General features: G+C 41.6%; 1 protein-coding gene across 5 annotated transcripts in view; it reads right to left on the bottom strand.

Moving 5' to 3' along the window:
- Positions 1–19,029, bottom strand: part of LOC129468935 (protein argonaute-3) — a 133,202-nt gene that overhangs the window by 11,536 nt on the left and 102,637 nt on the right. For 4 of the 5 annotated variants that reach the window (XM_055254949.2, XM_063627905.1, XM_055254951.2 and 1 more), the window contains 5 exons: positions 17,754–17,913; positions 15,634–15,724; positions 11,892–12,086; positions 11,427–11,561; positions 8,016–8,117 (listed from right to left, as the gene is read on the bottom strand). In XM_055254949.2, coding sequence (XP_055110924.1) covers positions 8,016–8,117; positions 11,427–11,561; positions 11,892–12,086; positions 15,634–15,724; positions 17,754–17,913 — 683 coding nt within the window. The remainder of the gene's footprint in view (positions 1–8,015; positions 8,118–11,426; positions 11,562–11,891; positions 12,087–15,633; positions 15,725–17,753; positions 17,914–19,029) is intronic. The other variant, XM_063627904.1, reaches the window with a different exon arrangement.

The following is a 19,029-nucleotide window of genomic DNA, read 5'->3' on the forward strand; positions in this document are numbered from 1 at the left end:
CCTTGCCCTTCTGGGTTCCAGTGATCCTCCCACCTCTGCCTCGTGAGTAGCTGGGACCACAGGTGCGTGCAAGCACATCCAGCTAATTTTTTTATTTTTTGTAGAGATGAGGTCTCAATATGTTGCCCAGGCTTGTCTTGAAATTGTGGGCTCAAGCAGTCCTCCTGCCTCAGCCTCCTGAGAAGCTGGGATTCCAGGCATGTACCGTGTGCCCAGCCGTTTCTATGTTTTTGATTTAAATGTTTATTGTGATAAACTCCCTCTGAATTCTGTTTTTGCTCTATCCCACAGGGTTCAGAATGTTGTATTTCTACTTTCATTTGTTCCAAGAAATTTTAAAAATTTCTTCTTAATTTCTTCATTGACCCACTGGTTGTTCAGGAGCATACTGTTTAATTTCCATGTAAAAGATATTTGAGGCCGGGCATGGTGACTCATGACTATAATCCTAGTACTTTGGGAGGCCGAGGCAGGTGGATCATTTGAGGTCAGGAGTTCGAGACCAGCCTGGCCAACATTAAATAAAAAAAAAATTGAGGCTGGGTGCAGTGGCTCACATCTGTAATCCCAGCACTTTGGGAGGCCAAGGTAGGTGGATTGCTTAAACTCAGCCTGGGTAACATAGTGAAAAACCTTGTCTCTACAAATAATGTCAAAATCAGCCAGGCATGGTGGCATGTGCCTGTGGCCCTAGCTACTTGGGAGGCTGATGTGGGAGGATCACTTGAGCCCAGGAGGCGAAGGTTCCAGTGAGCCATGATCTCACCAGAGTGAGACCCTGTCTCCAAAAAAAAAAAAAAAAAAAATCATATCAAGTTTTTTTTGTTTTTTTTTTTGGGGAAAGAGTCCCACTCAGTCACCCAGGCTGCAGTGTGCAGTGGTGTGATCTTGGCTCTGCAATCTCTGCCTCTGGGGTTCAAGCGATTCTCCTGCCTCAGCCTCTTGAGTAGCTGGGATTATAGGTGCCTGCCACCACACCAGGCTAATTTTTATATTTTTAGTAGAGATGGGGTTTTGCCATGTTGGCCAGGCTGGTCATGAACTCCTGACCTCAAGTGATCCACCTGCCTCAGCCTCCCAAAGTGCTGGGATTACAGGCGTGAGCCACCACACCCGGCAATTATTTAATTTATTTATTTTGAGACAGAGTCTCGCTCTGTCATCCAGGCTGGAGTGCAGGGGCATGATCTTGGTTTACTGCAACCTCCACCTTCTAGGTTCAAGCGATTCTCTTGCCTCAGCCTCCTGAGTAGCTGGGATTACAGGCATGTGCCACCACTCCTGCTTAATTTTTGTATTTTTAGTAGAGACGGGGTTTCATCACGTTGGCCAGGGTGGTCTCGAACTCCTGACCTCAGGTGATCCACTCACCTTGGCCTCCCAAAGTACTGGGATTATAGGCATGAGCCATCGCACCTGACCGCCTCCATTATTTTAAATTTGTTGAAATTTGTTTTGTGGCCTAACATGTGGTCTATCCTGGTGAATGTTCCATGTGCTGAGAAAATAATGTATATTTTGCAGCTGCTGGATGAAATGCTTTGTATATATCTGTTAGGTCCATTTGGTCTAAAGTGTATTTTAAATCCAATGTTTCTTTGTTGATTTTCTGTTTAGATGATCTGTCAAGTGCTGACAGTGGGGTGTTGAAGTTCTCAACTACTACTATTGGAGTCTCTCTCTTTAGAGCTAATAATACTTGCTTTATATTATACACCTGGATGCTCCAGTGTTGGCTGCATATATATTTACAACTGTTATATCCTCTTGGTAAATTGATCCCTTTAGCATTACATAATGACCTTCTTTGTCTCATTTTATAGTTTTTGACTTAAAGTCTGTTTTGTCTAACTTAAATACAGCTACTCCTGCTTGCATTTCTTTTCTGCTTGCGTGGAATGAATAACTTTCTCCATCCCTTCACTTTCAGTTTATACGTATCTTTACAGGTGAAGTGAATTTCTTGTAGGCAGCATATATTTGGATTGTTAAAAAATTCAGTATTTTAAATATAGGAGGTACATGTGAGATTTGTTACATGGGTATATTACACCCAGATGGTGAGCTTAGCACCCAGTAGTTTTTCTTTTTCTTTTTCTTTTTTTTTTTTTTGAGATACAGCCTTGCTCTGTCGCCAGGCTGGAGTGCAGTGGTGCAATCTCGGCTCACTACAACCTCTGCCTCCCGAGTTCAAGTGATTCTCCTGCCTCAGCCTCGTGAGTAGCTGGGACTACAGGTGCACGCCACCATGCCTGGCTAATTTTTGTATTTTTAGTAGAGATGGGGTTTCACCATGTTGGCCAAGATGGTCTTGATCTCTTGACCTTGTGATCCACCGGCCTTGGCCTCCCAAAGTGCTGGGATTACAGGAGTGAGCCACCATGCCCAGCCCCCCCCCACCCTCCTCTCTAGTAGTCCACAGTGTTTATTATTCCCATGTTATGTCCATGTGTGCTCAATGTTTAGGTCCCACTTTTAAGTGAAAGCATGCAGTATTTGGTTTTCTGTTCCTGTTAGTTTGCTTAGGATTATGACCTTCAGCTCCATCTATGTTGCTATAAAGGATATGATTTCATTCTTTTAAAAAATTCATTCAGTGGCTGGGCTTGGTGGCTCACGCCAGTAATTCCAGCAGTTTGGAAGGATGAGGCAGGTGGATTGCTTGAGCTCTGGATTCAAGACCAGTCTGGGCAACACAGTGATATCCTGTCTCTACAAAAATACAAAAATAAGCCAGGTGTGGTGATGCATGCCTTGTGTGGTGATGCATGCCTGTAGTCCCAGCCATTCAGGAGGCTGGGGCAAGAGGATCGCCTGAGCCCAGGAGGCAGAAGTTGCAGTGAGTTGAGATTGCACCACTGTACTCCAGCCTGGGCACCAGAGTGAGAAAAAAATTCATTTAGCCAGTCTATGTCTTTTCGGTGGACAATTTAATTTGTTTACCTTCAAAGTTACTACTGATAGGTGAAGGCCTATTCCTGTCATTTTGTTAATTGTTTTCTGCTTGTTTTCTATATCCTTTCTTCCTTTCTTCTTATTATTATGGTGGGTTGGTGGTTTTCTGTAGAGCAACAAGGTTTGAATCTTTTCTGTTTCTTTCTTGTGTATCTGTTCTACCAGTAAGTTTTATACTGTTGTTTCCATAATAATGATTATTGACTTTTTGCCCCCAGATGTAGGACTCCCTCGAACATTTCCTATAGGTCGAATCTAGTGGTGATAAATGTCCTCAGTTTATGCATGTCTGGGAAATACTATTTCTCCCTCATTTCTAAAAGTTAGCTTTGCTGGAAATAGGATTCTTATTGATTGATTGAATGATTGAGACAGGGTCTCACTCCGTTGCCCAGGCTGGAGTACAGTGGCACAATCATAGCTCACTGCAACCTCTGCCTCCTAAGCTCACATGATCCTCTACTGGGTACAGCATTCTTGGCTGACAATTGTTTTTTTCAGCCCTTTGAATATGTCATCTCAATCTCTCCAGGCCTATAAGGTTTCTGTGGAGAAATCTGCTGTTAGTTTAATGAGGATTCTAAGTGACTTGATGCTTTTCTGTTGTTTTTAGAATTCTGTCTGTCTTTGACTTGACAATTTGGACTACAATATTCCTTGGGAAGAACCTTTTAGGGTTCGATCTGTTTGGAGACTTTTGAGCCTTCTAGATCTAGATGTTCATATTTCTCCCCAGATTTGGGAAGTTTTCAGCTATTATTTCTTTTTTTTTTTTGAGACAGGGTCTCACTCTGTCATCCCAGGCTAGAGTGTAGTGGTATGATCTCGGCTCACTGCAGCCTCAACCTCCCAGGCTCAAGTGATCCTCCTGCCTCAGTCCCCTGAGTAGCTGGGACTACAGGTGCATGCCACCATGCCTGGCTAATTTTTTATTTTTTGTAGAGATGGGGTATCACCATGTTGCCCAGACTGGACTCAAAACTCCTGAGCAAAAGCGATCTGCCCAATTTGGCCTCTCAAAGTGTTGGGATTACAGATGTAAGCCACCATGCCCAACCTATTATTTCATTAAGCAGATTTTTTCTACACCTTTCCCTTTCTCTTCTCCTTCTGGAACTCCTATAATACAAATATTTATTTGCTTACTGGTGTTCCATAAGTCTCAGAGGTGCTCTTCACTCTTTTTCATTCTTACTTCTTTTTTTTTTCTGACTCCGATTTTTTTTTCAAATGACCTGTCTTCAAGTTCAGAGATTCTTCTGCTTGATCAAATCTGCTGTTGAAGCGCTCTATTGTATTTTGTATTTTCCATTGAATTATTCAGCTGAAGACTTCTGTTTGGTTCTTTTTAAATTTCTATCTTTTTGTTGAATTTCTTGTTCATATTGCGAATTGCTTTCCCGATTTTTTTTTTTAGACAGAGTTTCGCTCTTGTTGCCCAGGCTGGAGTGCAATGGCATGATCTCGGCTCACCACAACCTCCACCTCCCAGGTTCAAGCAATTCTCCTGCCTCAGCCTCTCAAGTAGCTGGGATTATAGGCATGCACCACCACGCCCAGCTAATTTTGTATTTTTAATACAGACAAGGTTTCTCCATGTTGGTCAGGCTGGTCTCGAACTCCCGACTTCAGGTGTTCTGCCTGCCTCGGCCTCCCAAAGTAACGAGATTACAGGCGTGAGCCACTGCGGCCGCCCTGCTTTCCCGATTTTGTTGAGTTGTCTATTGGTATTTTCTTGTATCTCAATATATTTGGGCTATCCCAACATCTATGGGATACAGAGCTGCTCAGCTCTTCCAGGGCACCAATTCCCCAGTGCCAGTTCAGCTCAGGCATGGGGCTATGCCTGTTCTGGGTGGCCCAGACAAGGTTTCTCTGATATGCAGGGCACTGCTTCAGCTTAGGTACTGGAGTATGTGACTGCTCTGGATGACTAAGGCACTGCTTCTTGAGATACAATGTACTCCTTCAATTTAGGCACTGGAGAGGTATGACCTCTTTTTTTTTTTTTAATAGAGACGGAGTGTTACTCTGTTGCCCAGGCTGGAGTAGCTGGGACTACAGGTGCGCGCGATGACGTCCGACTAATTTGTTTTGTAGTTTTAGTAGAGATGGGGTTCCGCCATGTTGGCCAGGCTGTTCTCAAACTCCTGACCTCAGGTGATATGCCTGCCTCGGCCTCCCAAAGTGCTGGGATTACAGGTGTGAGCCACCGCACCTGGCCGAGGTATGACCTCTTTAAGTGGCCAAGGCACAAGGTGTAACAGGTGCTTGCAGCTCGACAGGGCTGTCAGGCCACTGGGCTGGAGTAATTTGGTGATAGCATAGCCTTAACAATAAAGAGGAGTCATGGCTACTTGCCCCTGGAGCAAGACATTCCCCAGCTATAGTTCCACTTCCAAGATGGAGTAGTGCAGTAGCTGCTTGGACCACAGTGGGTGGAGCACAGTATCGGCTCCTTCTCTTGGGTTGGGGGGGTACACTTATGTGGACTCCAGGCAGCTCCCCAAGATGGGATTAGTGCCTAAGAACAGTGCTGGAGACCCCAGTGTAGGTGTCCAAGGTGTTGACGGGGATTGCTGGGATCCTCTTGCTTATCTGTTCACTGTAGGGAGAAGTTCCTCCTGGTTCTCAGCTGATCCTGATTTGGAGATGGAGTAGTGGAGGCTCAGTGTTTCTTTCTGTTCTCTGTCTGGTCATCCCGAGTTTCTGTGCTCACCAGGGTTTCTGTTACTCCTCTGATGCACTCCAGGGCTCTCCCTCAGAGAGGGATTTATTTTCATTAAAATATAGTTGTTTGGCCCAGTGCAGTGGTTCATGCCGATAATCCCAGCACTTTGAGAGGTTGAGGCAAGCGAATTGCCTGAGGTCAGGAGTTTGAGACCAGCCTGGCCAACATGGTGAAACCTCATCTCTACTAAAAATACAAAAATTAGCCGGGTGTGGTGTCAGAAGCCTATAATTCCAGTTACTCTAGAGGCTGAGGCAGAAGAATTGCTTGAACCTGGGAGGTGGAGATTGCAGTGAGCTGAGGTCATGCCATTACACGCTAGCCTGGGATCACGCCATTACACTCTAGCCTGGGCGACAAAAGCAACACTCCATCTCAAAAAAAAAAAAAAGGTCAGACATGGTGGCTCATGTCTGTAATCCCAGCACTTTGGTAGGCTGAGGTGGGTGGATTGCCTGAGGTCAGGAGTTCGAGACCAGCCTGGCCATCATGGTGAAACTCCGTCTCTACTAAAAATGCAAAAATTAGCTGGGCATGGTGGTGGGCGCCTGTAGTCCTAGCTACTTGGGAGGCTGAGGCAGGAGAATTGCTTGAACCTGGGAGATGGAGGTTGCAGTGAGCCGAGATCACACTACTGCACTCCAGCTTGGGTGACAGAGCGAGACTCTGTTAAAAAAATAAAAAATGTAGTTGTTTATCTGTTTTTCTGGCTTTCTTTGTGAGGGGAGCAAGCTCTAGGGGCTTCTAGTCAGCCATCTTGCTGACATCACTTCCTCTGGACCTCCTATTAACCACCAACCCTGAAAATGCACAACATTAATTGTAAAGAGGAGCTGATATAAGAACGTGGATAAACGAGTGGGACAATAATGTAAAGCCACGAATCTGAAACAGGTTCGTATATGTGGGACATACAAAGCTATAAGATACAGAGCTGTATGGTAAGGTACATCTGGAAATTTCTATCTTAATCAATGGCAGGTAACCTAAACTAGTTTTGGGTTATAGACTCTCAGACATCCTGGGGATGTCAGTTTACTTTTTGTTGTTGGAAAGTTTGAGATGCACTGATTTAAAGCTTATGTTCTACCAAGTAAAGCTAACACATTAATGAAAAGGTTTTCTGGAAAGAATAAGAAAAACTTTTTAAATTATTTAACTGAAACTTAAGGCCAGGTGCAGTGGCTCAAGCCTGTAATCCCTGCACTTTGGGAGGCCAAGGTGGGCGGATTACTTGAGGTCAGGAGTTTGAGACCAGCCTGGCCAACATGGTGAAACCCTGTCTCTACTAGAAAAAATAAAAATAAAAAAATTACTGGGTGTGGTGGCACCCAGTAATCCCAGTCTGTAATCCCAGCTACTAGGGAGGCTGAGGCATGAGAGTCACTTGAACCTGGGTGGCGGAGCTTGCAGTGAGCCGAGATCACGCCACTGTACTCCAGCCTGGGCAACAGAGCAAGACTCTGTCTCAAAAAAAAAAAAAAAAAAGTAAAGCTGTAATTCTACAATTAAATTTTTTTTTATTTTTTGAGACAAGGTCTGGCTCTGTCACCTAGCCTGGAGTGCAGTGGCACGATTTTGGCTCATGGCAACCTCCCTCTGCCTCCGCGCTCAAGTGATCCTCCCACCCCAGCCTCCTGAGTAGCTGAGACTACAGGCACGTGCTACCACACCTGGCTAATTTTTATATTTTTTGTAGAGATGGGGTTTCTCTGTGTTGCCCAGGCTGGTCTCGAACTCCTGAACTCAAGCAATCTGCCCATCTCAGCCTCCCAAAGTGTTGGAATTACAGGCATGAGCCACCACGCCCAGCCCAATTAAACTCTTTCACATGCTTAATACTACTAGTACATGTCAAAGTTTTTTATAAAATGTTATCATCATTAGCTGAGTGTGGAGGCCTGTTGTCCCAACTACTTGGGAAGCTGAGGTGGGAGGACTGCTTGAGCCCAAGAGTTCTAGTCTAGTCTGAGCAAAATAGTGCTTTCTCTTCCCCTCTCTCTCTCTCTTTTTTTCAAGACGCATATGCTAAAGGAATAATCAGGTACTTTCACATTTTTTAACATTTTAGTTAAATTAAGGGCCTGTTTTAGGGAGATTCATTCTATTAAACTACTTATATTCTGGTATTTTCATAAAAATAAGCTCCTAAGCCCCTCTCAAGGTAAGGAAAGGGAAGACATTTGTTTACTGAAAGTTTCATCTAATTTCATGTGGAAACAATTTGGAATGCAAAGAGTATTCCTTTATCATTTTTCTGAGATTTAAAAAATACATGTAAGAATGACAGCTCTTGAATTAAAATATTTTACTCAAAGTGTAGGCTTACCTGTATTCCAGCATGGCTACAGAGGTAAAAATCAAACTCATATGGGTGTGTAATGTCTGTATCAACTGTTGTTCCAGCTGGGATATTGCCACTTCTTCCAACCTAGATTCGTTTGGTTAAAGTTTAAACAAACAAGAAAAAGGTAAAAATGTATCTGAAAGCACTTTAAAAAATGTATGAATACGTAGGCTGATCCTACATTTCACTACTTTCACCTTGAAGTATGACTTAAACAGTCATTCAGAGCAGCCTTTAGGCAGGTCCTAGTTCTATTCTTACATGTTGCTGAAAGTGAGCGCTGATACACAGCAAAGCCTAATAGAGTCTCTACTACTGCTTAGCTGATAGTTGACCCCACTATGGGTGGGAGACACTAAAAAAAATTTTTTTTTAATTAACTTAAAGTGCTCCAATTTATGGTACCTGTGCATAGTAGGTATTCTTGAACGTGTAATTTATGAAGATAAGCATTTACCTTGGAGAAAACTAGATGTTTAGACAGACAGAATGCTGACAACGTCAACGACAGTCGCACCATTTGTTAACAATTTATGGATCAGGCACTTTAAACACATTATTTCTAAAACCTGGTAACGATCCTGCCAGTTAGGGATTATTTCCATTTGTTTAGGGAAACAAAGGCTCAGGAATACAAAATAATTTGCTCAATAGCACACAATAAAGGGCAGAACTGGGATTCAAACAATGAAATAATTGCAAAAGCCTTATTCCTTTTATTTCATACTATCAGTTTCAGCATCTTGTAAGAGGACGCCATGATTTTCTCTGAGTGCATATAATCTAACTGAAATGACTCAAAATTCTTGATGATACAAGCTCCTTATAAAACACTTAAAAATGTTTATTATAGCCACCTCCACTGCCTTATCCCAACACATTTAAAATCATTAACTGTAAGTCTAGGTTTACAAGGCTAGCAAATCAGAAACTGTTTTACTGACTCAGATAATATTTTTGCCACATGAGTGACTGTTATAAGGTGGTACCGTGAATTATAGTTGTGTGGACCAACCAGCTTCACTTTACCAAGCACAAAACAAAACAGTTCATAATCTACTAAATTATGCCTGGTCCTGAAAAAATACTTAACTCTAATAAATTAGCAACACATAAATCTTCTAATTAATACATACAAAAAGTTGTAGGCTGGGTGTGATGGCTCACACCTATATTCCTAGCACTTTGGGAGGCCGAGGTGGGCGGATCATTTGAAGCCAGGAGTTTGTGACCAGCCTGGCCAACATGGTGAAATCCTGCCTCTAACAAAACTACAAAAATTAGCCGGGCGTGGTGGCACATGTCTATAATCCCAGCTACTCAGGAGGCTGAGGCCTGACAATCGCTTGAACCCAGAAGGTGGGGGCTGCAGTGAGCCAAAGTCATGCCACTGCACTCCAGCCTGGGCAACAGAGCAAAACTGTCACAAAAACAAAAACAAAAAAATAAAACTACCTCATAATCTTGTTGGTGAGGATTAAATTGATTAAATTTATAAGCAATACTTAGAACAATATCTATTATTATTTCGTCTTCTCTATTCTACCACTATCAACACCACCCTACAGCTAGCCAAACTTTATTTATTGATTTTTTTTTTGTTCTCATCACTCTACTAATGAGAGCTAGCCAATCTTTACTGAGTACTTAGGGTGGGCCAAGCCCTGTTCTAAGTGCATTACGTATTTTATTTAATTCTCTCAACAACTCAAATAAGGTAGATATTAATATTATCCAATCTTGCTAAGAAATAAACAGGCACAGAGATGTTAAGTTGCTTGCCCAAAGGAATACAGTGAGTATGCATGGCAAAGACAAACATCCCTCTCTTAGTCCTTTCTATCAGATCCCTTTCTCAAGGGGAAACAACACTTGGTATCATTAGATTTCTCTGCTCCAAGATTTACAGGATGGTGGCAGATGGGATCAGAGCACTGAAAATGAGAGTAAGACTGCTGTCTTGCTGCACACAGATAAGAAAACATATTTCCAGCCGGGTGCAGTGGCTCACACCTGTAATCCCAGCACTTCGGGAGGCCGAGGCGGGAGGATCACAGGGTCAGGAGATTGAGACCGTCCTGGCTAACATGATGAAACCCTGTCTCTACTAAAAATACAAAAAATTAGCCAGGCATGATGGCGGGCGCCTGTAGTCCCAGCTACTCGGGAGGCTGAGGCAGGAGAATGGCGTGAACCCAGGAGGAGGAGCCTGCAGTGAGCTGAGATGGTGCCACTGCACTCCAGCCTGGGCGACAGAGCAAGACTCTGTCTCAAAAAAAAAAAAAAAAAAAAAAGAAAACATATTTCCTTAGGTATTTATACCTCTCTTCCTAATTATAAAAAATATACATTCACATTATAAAATGCATAAAATAATTCTGTGAACTTTAAAGGAAACATGGCTAAAAGTTAGTTTGTATAAATTTCCACTTTTTTTTTTTTTTTGAGATGGAGTCTTGCTTTCTTGCCCAGGCTGGAATACAGTGGTACCATCTTGGCTCACTGCAACCTCCGCCTCCTGGGTTCAAGTGATTCTCCTGCCTCAGTCTCCCAAGTAGCTGGGATTACAGATGTGCGCCACCACGCCGGGCTATTTCTTGTATTTTTAGTAGAGACAGGGTTTCACCGTGTTGACCAGGCTGGTCTTGAACTCCCGACCTCAAGTGATCCGCCTGCCTTGGCCTCCCAAGGTGCTGGAATTACAGGCGTGAGCCACTGCACCTGGCCTGAATTTCCACTTTTTTAAAAAACTAATTTATATGAGATATTTTAAAAAGAGAATGTACCTTTTTTTCTGAAGATTTTAGGAAAATACGAATAGAAGAATAATTTTAAAACTATGAGTTTCCTCACAACGAAAAAGTAGAATGAGATTTTGAACATTTGGAGTGTGACTAGAAATTCCAGAAAGTTAAAAATAATCTATTTTGATGCTTCTGTACTCATAATGTAATTGTTGAAATTTGCTACTATAGGCCGGGCGCGGTGGCTCACACCTGTAATCCCAGCACTTTGGGAGGCCAAGGCGGGCAGATAACGAGGTCAGGAGATTGAGACCATCCTGGCTAACATGGTGAAACTCTGTCTCTACTAAAAATACAAAAAATTAGCCGGGCGTGGTGGCGGGCGCCTGTAGTCCCAGCTACTTGGAGAGGCTGAGGCAGGAGAATGGCGTGAACCAGGGAGGCGGAGCTTGCAGTGAGCCGAGATCGCGCCACTGCACTCCAGCCTGGGTGACGGAGCAAGACTCCGTCTCAAAAAAAAAAAAAAGAAAAGAAATTTGCTACTATATATTGGAAACCCTGCTGCTGGCAGAGGGCGCTTGTTGAATGCTCTATGAACTATGTTGGATAAGCTTGGTTTATAATAGTATTACAACAGAGGTGAGATTACCCTTTCTGTCCTATCAGCACAAAATAATCGAGTGTGATGTCTCTTCTGAACTACAATGTAGGTTATTCCAGGTTGATAGTCTTTCTCCAAACTGATGCAGGCTTCTCGAATTGCTAGTAGTTCATAATATAATACCTAGAGAACACAAAATGGAAGGATTCAATATAGTCAGCTATTTGTTTTTATATACTTCAAAGTAAGATAATGATTTAATCTGAGGATTCCTTAATTTCACCGCTCTATAGCTAATATGCTTCTTGATTCCATTTTAACGATGATCAGAACGTGGTCTTAGCAAGCAAGGCATACACATTCGTAGCGAACATTTTCAAAAAGACAATCTAAGAAAACACCAAGTTTTGACTTGGGGAACTCTAACAAGGTTTTTAACTCTAGAACTAGACACCATATTATAAACACAAGATCTGATTTCGCCATAGTCTGATGAGATTCTAGGTAACCAACCTGCCTAAACTGCCCCTCTGAAACACCATCCCGATAAAAGATGATACGAGTAGGCTTGAACCGAGTTGACTTATAAAATTGAATAAGAAGTTCCCGGACCATGGAGGCCAAGTCCTGGATGATCTCCTGCCGGGGTCTCTGAACTCTTACTGTGGCACAGTATCTGCTTGGGTGGGCATCCATACTACCTACAACCTAGGTTAGAAAAAGTAAACAATAAATAAATAAATAAAAATAAATAAATGATAATCAAAATTACATGAATTTCATTTACATTTTACTGTAACCTTACCGTTTATCACTGTTTACTTTGAAAGTAATCAAAAATAGTAATTCTGAGTTGGGTATGATGGCATGTGCATATAGTCCCAGCTACTCAGGAAGCTGAGGCAGGAGGATCACTTGTGCCCAGGAACTTGAGGCCAGCCTGGGCAAAATAGCAAGACCCCATCTCTCTCTCTCTCTCTTTTTTTTTTTGTTTTTTCTTTTTTGAGACACAGACTCGCTCTGTCACCAGCCTGGAGTGCAGTGGTGCAATCTCGGCTCACTGCAACCTCCACCTCCTGGGTTCAAGCGATTCTCCTGCCTCAGCCTCCAGAGAGCTAGGACTACAGGTGCGTGCCACCATGCCCAGCTAATTTTTATATTTTTAGTAGAGATGGGGTTTCACCATATTAGCCAGGATGGTCTCAATATCTTGACCTTGTAATCCGTCTGCCTTGGCCTCCCAAAGTGCTGGGATTACAGGTGTGAGCCACCGTACCCAGCCTACCCCATCTTTTTAAAAAATTAAAAAGAATAGTACTTCCCATTGAAGAACAGAATAAAACACCTAGTACAGAGTAAAAAACTATTTTCCTATAACTAGGCTGAACTATACATTTAACAATTAGATTCTTTGTGTTGTTGGTAGACTTAAAGATTAGTGAGGAAAGAAACGGACAAAACGATGTGTATAAGAGAATAAGATAAAAGAAATAAGTAAAAACAAGGACCAATTCAAACCACTGATATTTCTTCCTATCTCTTCCACTTTAGCAACCTATCTCAGAAACCATACTTAAGACTTTAGTTTCATCTTAGAACTGTTATGCTTCATAAATTTTAAAATCAGAATTTTCCCTCTTGGCCTGAATCTATACAGTCTTACTGAGCTGCATTTGTGTTCTGTATCTGGTCCTCAGAGAAGTTAATCTTGGTTTTGAAACTAGCTAGATTAATTTTCTCTTTCTGTGTCTAATATTGTTATGTCTTTGGAGAAGAGACCTCAAAGCATGAACTTATTCTGATCAGAGCCTAGAGCTGGTCACTGCCTCCAGACTCTCTTTCTTCCAGTTAACCTATAGCAAAGTCATGCTTCAAAAATGGAACTTTGACCATTTCTTTCCCTTGAAAGGTATCTTGCTACTTAAGAATAAATGAAGGCCGGGCGCGATAGCTCACGCCTGTAATCCCAGAACTTTGGGAGGCTGAGGTGGGTGGATCACAAGGTCAGGAGATCAAGAGCATCCTGGCTAACATGGTGAAACCCCGTCTCTACTAAAAACACAAAAAATTAGCTGGGCGTATTGGCATGCGCCTGTAGTCCCAGCTACTCAGGAGGCTGAGGCAGGAGGATGGCGTGAACCCGGGAGGCGGAGCTTGCAGTGAGCCAAGATCACGCCCACTGCACTCCATCCTGGGCTACAGAGTGAAGTGAGACTCTGTCTCAAAAAAAAAAAAAAAAAAAAAAGAAGAAGAAATCCAGACCCCTCGGATGGATCGGATGGAACAAAATGCTTCACAAAAGCTTCCTAGCCTCATAGCCTGCAGTATACTATGTTCCAATTCCCTGTATTTCTCAGCATTCCCAAAACACACCAGGTTCTTGCAACTTAAATGTTGTTCCTTTGTTATCATGATAACACCTATTATACTATGTGGCACTCATTACTTACTTACTTTCTCACACTAGTCTCTAAGTTCTTGGAGATAGACGCCATATAGTGAAAAAGAATCAACCAATAAATTCTATTTACAAGACTTCTGATAACCATAAAAGAAAGTGGGTATTTGGTAGAAACGGATTTAGTAGAAAAAGACAATGACTACCAGAAGTCCAAAGGAATTAAAATATGCTTAAACCTTTTTGGAAAATGACCCAAAGTAGCAAATCCAAGGAAGTCTTTTGAGTTCCTTTCTTTATCATTTTATCATCTATAAGAACACTTTAATGAATGTTAGAGATGACTCAGTACAACCACTGAACATTTAAAGAAAATAATTCATGTATAACATTAAAAATACAAAAGCAAGAGAATTAATAGATAAAAATTAATTTCCTTTACTAATGAAAATAGCTTTGAAATCATGAAGTGGAAATTTAAATATTACTATCATTTTCAGGGATGAATTAGATTTATCAGATTCATAAAACAAGATTTATGTGAAGATTATAATGGATCATAGAAAAAATATTAAATCTTTTTTTTTGTTTTGAGATGGGATCTCCCTCTGTCACCCAGGCTGGAGTGCAGTTGCATGATTTCAGCTCACTGCAACCTCCGCCTCCCGAGTTCAAGCGATTCTCTTGCCTCAGCCTCCTGAATAGCTGGAATTAAAGGCACCCGCCACCACGCCAGGCTAATTTCGTATTTTTCATAGAGATGGGGTTTCACCATGTTGGTCAGGCTGGTCTTGAACTCCTGACATCAAGCGATCCACCGGCCTCAGCCTCCCAAAGTGATGGGATTCTAGGCGTGAGCCACGGTGCCTGGCCAATTAAATCTTACAGTTTAATTTCTGAAGTTTATTAAATATGCCTAAAATATGTTCATATTTTCAAAGTGTTGGCTATTTGTTAAAATCAAGTGATTCTCAAAATAGGTAAAATATTATCAGGCTTTCTCAAGTTTATAAGAAATACACTTAAACTGACACAAAAAGATTACAAATACAGAGAGAGCAAAGAAATAATAGGCAGGTGCTAAAAACAGGAGTGGCAGTAGTAAAATAAAGAATTTGGCTGGGCACGGTAGCTCACACCTGTAATCTCAGCACTTTGGGAGGCCGAAGCCAGTGGACTGACGGAGATCAGGAGTTCAAGACCAGCCTGGCCAACATGGTGAAGCCCCGTCTCGACTAAAAATACAAAAAATTAGCTGGGCATGGTGGCAGGTGCCTGTAATCCCAGCTACTCGGGAGGCTGAGGCAGGATAATCGCTTGAACCTGGAAGATGGAGGTTATAGCGAGCTGAGATTGTGTCACTGCACTCTAGCCTGGGCAACAAGATAACTCTGTCTGAAAAAATAAAATAAAATAAAATAAAAGAATTCAGGTGCAAAGTATTGAACTGGATGAAGGTGGGAGACATTTTATATATTAAAAAATGTAATCCACCAAGCTTATATGTAGTGTATCTTTCTATGACAAAGACATTACTGAAATATACAAACAAACTATTCAAAACAACAAAAAGTAACTAAAAATGCATAATCATGGAGAGGTCAAGTAGACAAATTAAAGTATAATCCAGAAGATTTGAATAATATAACTAGCAAACTTGATTTAATAGATACATATGGAACTTGATACATATGGAACTTGTAAACCCCAAACCAGAGAATAATCATTCTTTTCAAAAACCCAAAGAACATTTATGAAAGTTGGCTACAAAGAAAATATTAAAATTCAACAAGTTGAAACTGCAAAATTGATACTGGTCTGTCAACCTTAGGTAAGATAAACCTGGCTAACACTCACAGCAGCAATAGAAGGCTTCTTTCCATCACCAGCAGGTGGATGAGTGACATCGGCTCCCAAAAAGATCACTGGTTGCTGGAACACAGAAGGTCTTAAACACATTTTGAAAAAGGGTTAGATACTTCATTTTTTCAGTATCCATTTATCTGTTTCACACAATTGCAACATAACTTCAAGTTACTGACAGCACAGAGGAAGTCCTATGTAATCCAAAGTTTTTTTTTTTTTTTTTTTTTTTTTTTTGAGACGGAGTCTCGCTCTGTTGCCCAGGCTGGAGTGCAGTGGCACAATCTCGGCTCACTGCAAGCTCTGCCTCCCAAGTTCACGCCACTCTCCTGCCTCAGCCTCCCAAGTAGTTGGGGCTACAGGCGCCCGCCACCATGCCTGGATAATTTTTGTATTTTTTAGTAGAGACAGGGTTTCACCATGTTAGCCAGGATGGTCTCGATCTCCTGACCTTGTGATCCACCCGCCTCGGCCTCCCAAAGTGCTGGGATTACAGGCGTGAGCCACCGCGCCCAGCCAATCCAAAGTTTTCTTCACAGCAGAATTTTATCTAAAATAGTGGTGCTGGTGGTTGAAAAGGGCTATATTATATTAACAGATGCTAGTATTCTCCAATATGGGCACAAAATTATAAACTTCCTTATGATCCACAAATTTTTATCACTCTTTAAAAATTGACTTATATTTTAAACCTATGTAATCTCTCAAGGGAAAAAGGAATCATTACACTTTAGACTGGAAGGGATTTTGGGAATCCACTACTCCCACTCCCTGGCCAAAAGTATAAATTTGAATAACATATATTCAATGGTCATAAAGGAGCTAGGACTTCCTTTTATTTTACTTTATGTTATTATTGTTTTTTTGAGACAGGGTCTCACTGTGTTGCCCAGGCTGGAGTGCAGTGGCGTAATCACAGTTCACTGCAGCCTTGACTTCCCTGGGCTCAGGTAATCCTCCCACCTCAGCCTCTGGAGTAGCTGGAACGACAGGCACACGCCACCACACATGGCTAATCTTTCTATTTTTTTTTGTAGAGATAAAGTTTCACCATGTTGGGTTTGTTGATAAAATTCTTTATTTATCTCATTTATGGATCTCATCTCATACTTAACAGGGATAGAAAGTAGAGGTGGCATGGAAAAAGAGGAAAAAAAGCACTTTTGTGTCAAACAAACATGGGCCAATCCTTATTCTAATGTTTGTTTGTGGTGTATAGTTAACTTTTTTGATGCCTAATTGCTTCAACTATTAAAAGGGAACTTGTTCAATTCTCTGAAAAATGGCCTCTTCCTCAGTGACTTGCACAATAAGCTACCTCCTGTTTCTAGGTCATGTTGTCTCTTACTTCCTAAGAGCTCCAGCTCTAAGAAGGGTGAGCTAACAGTAATATGTTTTCTCATTGACTACGGCAGGAGGGCTGATATGGCTTACTTAATTGACTAATCTGGGCTCCCAGTTCCTTCTCTCCTTCACATTCCAGGTAAGTGAGTAGTCTCATGAAACCAGGTTGAAGATGATTACCAAATAAAGTGAAAATTCTTCAAGCTGGGCTCTCCAGTGAGAAATAAAGCACTGGATACTTTCTGGCTAGGTAAGAGGTACTTTGAGCTGGATACTTTCTGGCTAGGTAAGAGGTACTTTGCGCTGGATACTTTCTGGCTAGGTAAGAGGTACTTTGCGCTGGATACTTTCTGGCTAGGTAAGAGGTACTTTGCGCTGGATACTTTCTGGCTAGGTAAGAGGTACTTTGCGCTGGATACTTTCTGGCTAGGTAAGAGGTACTTTGCATACTAAATGAAAATTGTTGGGGCTCGAGCCTGCTCCCACCCTGTGGAGTGTACTTTCACTTTCAATAAATCTCTGCTGTTGTTGCTTCATTCTTTCCTTAAAAAATAAAATAAAATAAAATAAAATTGTGGGGGCATTTTCACAAGAGAATCTCTGAACCTTGCCAATAACAATTATTTTTTTACCAAAATGTCTACGAATCTCCCACAGTAGGAATTATTAAGGGGGTCTCTTACACAGCTCTTATAGTAGTTAGATATGGTCATATATAGACAAATGAAGATATAAAAATAATATTTTCATAAGCGATTAGCATATCTTACCTTTGATGAGGTACAAGAATATTATTGATCCCTCCGAGTTTAACATTTATCTTTAGGCACAAGTTTGAGAGAGTTTGAGGAGATGTTTTTATTACATTCTTGACTTGAACACATTGTGTAGCCATACCCAAAAGTGTGTCTCCTACACGTTTCACTTCCGCTATGGAATAGATGCAAAACCTCTAGTCAGAAAAAAAGACCTGAAAATAATTTTACATACTGAAAATAAAGCTACTATGTTTCCCCCTTAAAATCCATCACTGTATTAAAGGATACCAAAAATTATGCCAATACAGTACTAAGGCGATGCTGTTAAAATTGAAAGTATACTGCTTTGAAGACTGGCTTAAGTACTTAGTGACAATTTTTCTAGTTGTTTTCTTCTTTGTATAAAAAGGTATATTTTTGCCATAGTATAACTGCAATAACTGAAAAGCATAAAGTGAAACATGTACATAATCCCTTGTTATTGTTTTATAGTACTCTCTTCCAATAATTTTCTCACTTATGTTGTTTTAATGTACTTGTAATCGCAGTACACTTACAGCTTTCAATCCTATTCTCTTACCTTTAATTTAAAAATTCAGAGGTATTGTAGTGCAAAGAATAAAAGTCCCCTGTTCCTTTTCCCTCCTCTGCCCTTATAACCATCATAAATATCTCGGTGTATATAACTTTTTTTTTTTAGAGGATCTCACTCTGTCACCCAGGCTGGAGTGCAGTGGCACGATCATGGATCACTGTAGTCTCGACCTCCTGAGCTAAAGCGATCCTCTTGCCTCAGCCTCCCAAGTGGCTGGAACTACAGGCATGCACCACCACACCAAGCTTTTTTTGTTTGTTTGTTTTTTTTTGTTTGTTTTTAGTAGAGATGAGGGAGTTCTCACCATGTTGCCCAGGCTGGTCTCAAACTCCTGAGCTCAAGTGATCCTCCTGCTCCAGCCTCCCAAAGTGTTGGGATTACAGGCAAGAGCCACTGCACCCAGCCATAACTTCTTTTTTTTTTTTTTTGAGATGGAGTCTCATTCTGTCACCCAGGCTAGAGTGCAGTGGCGCGATCTCAGCTCACTGCAACCTCTGCCTCCCGGGTTCAAGCAATTCTCCTACCTCAGCCTGCCGAGTAGCTGGGATTATAGGTGTGCACCACCTCGCCTAGCTAATTTCTGTATTTTTATTTTTTTGGTTTTTTTATTTTTTATTTTTGAGATAGAGTTTCGCTCTTGTTGCCCAGGGCTGGAGTACAATGGCGCAATCTTGGCTCACTGCAACCTCTGCC

Source organism: Symphalangus syndactylus, chromosome 12, assembly GCF_028878055.3.
Source record: "Symphalangus syndactylus isolate Jambi chromosome 12, NHGRI_mSymSyn1-v2.1_pri, whole genome shotgun sequence".
NCBI classification, from domain to species: Eukaryota; Metazoa; Chordata; class Mammalia; order Primates; family Hylobatidae; genus Symphalangus; species Symphalangus syndactylus.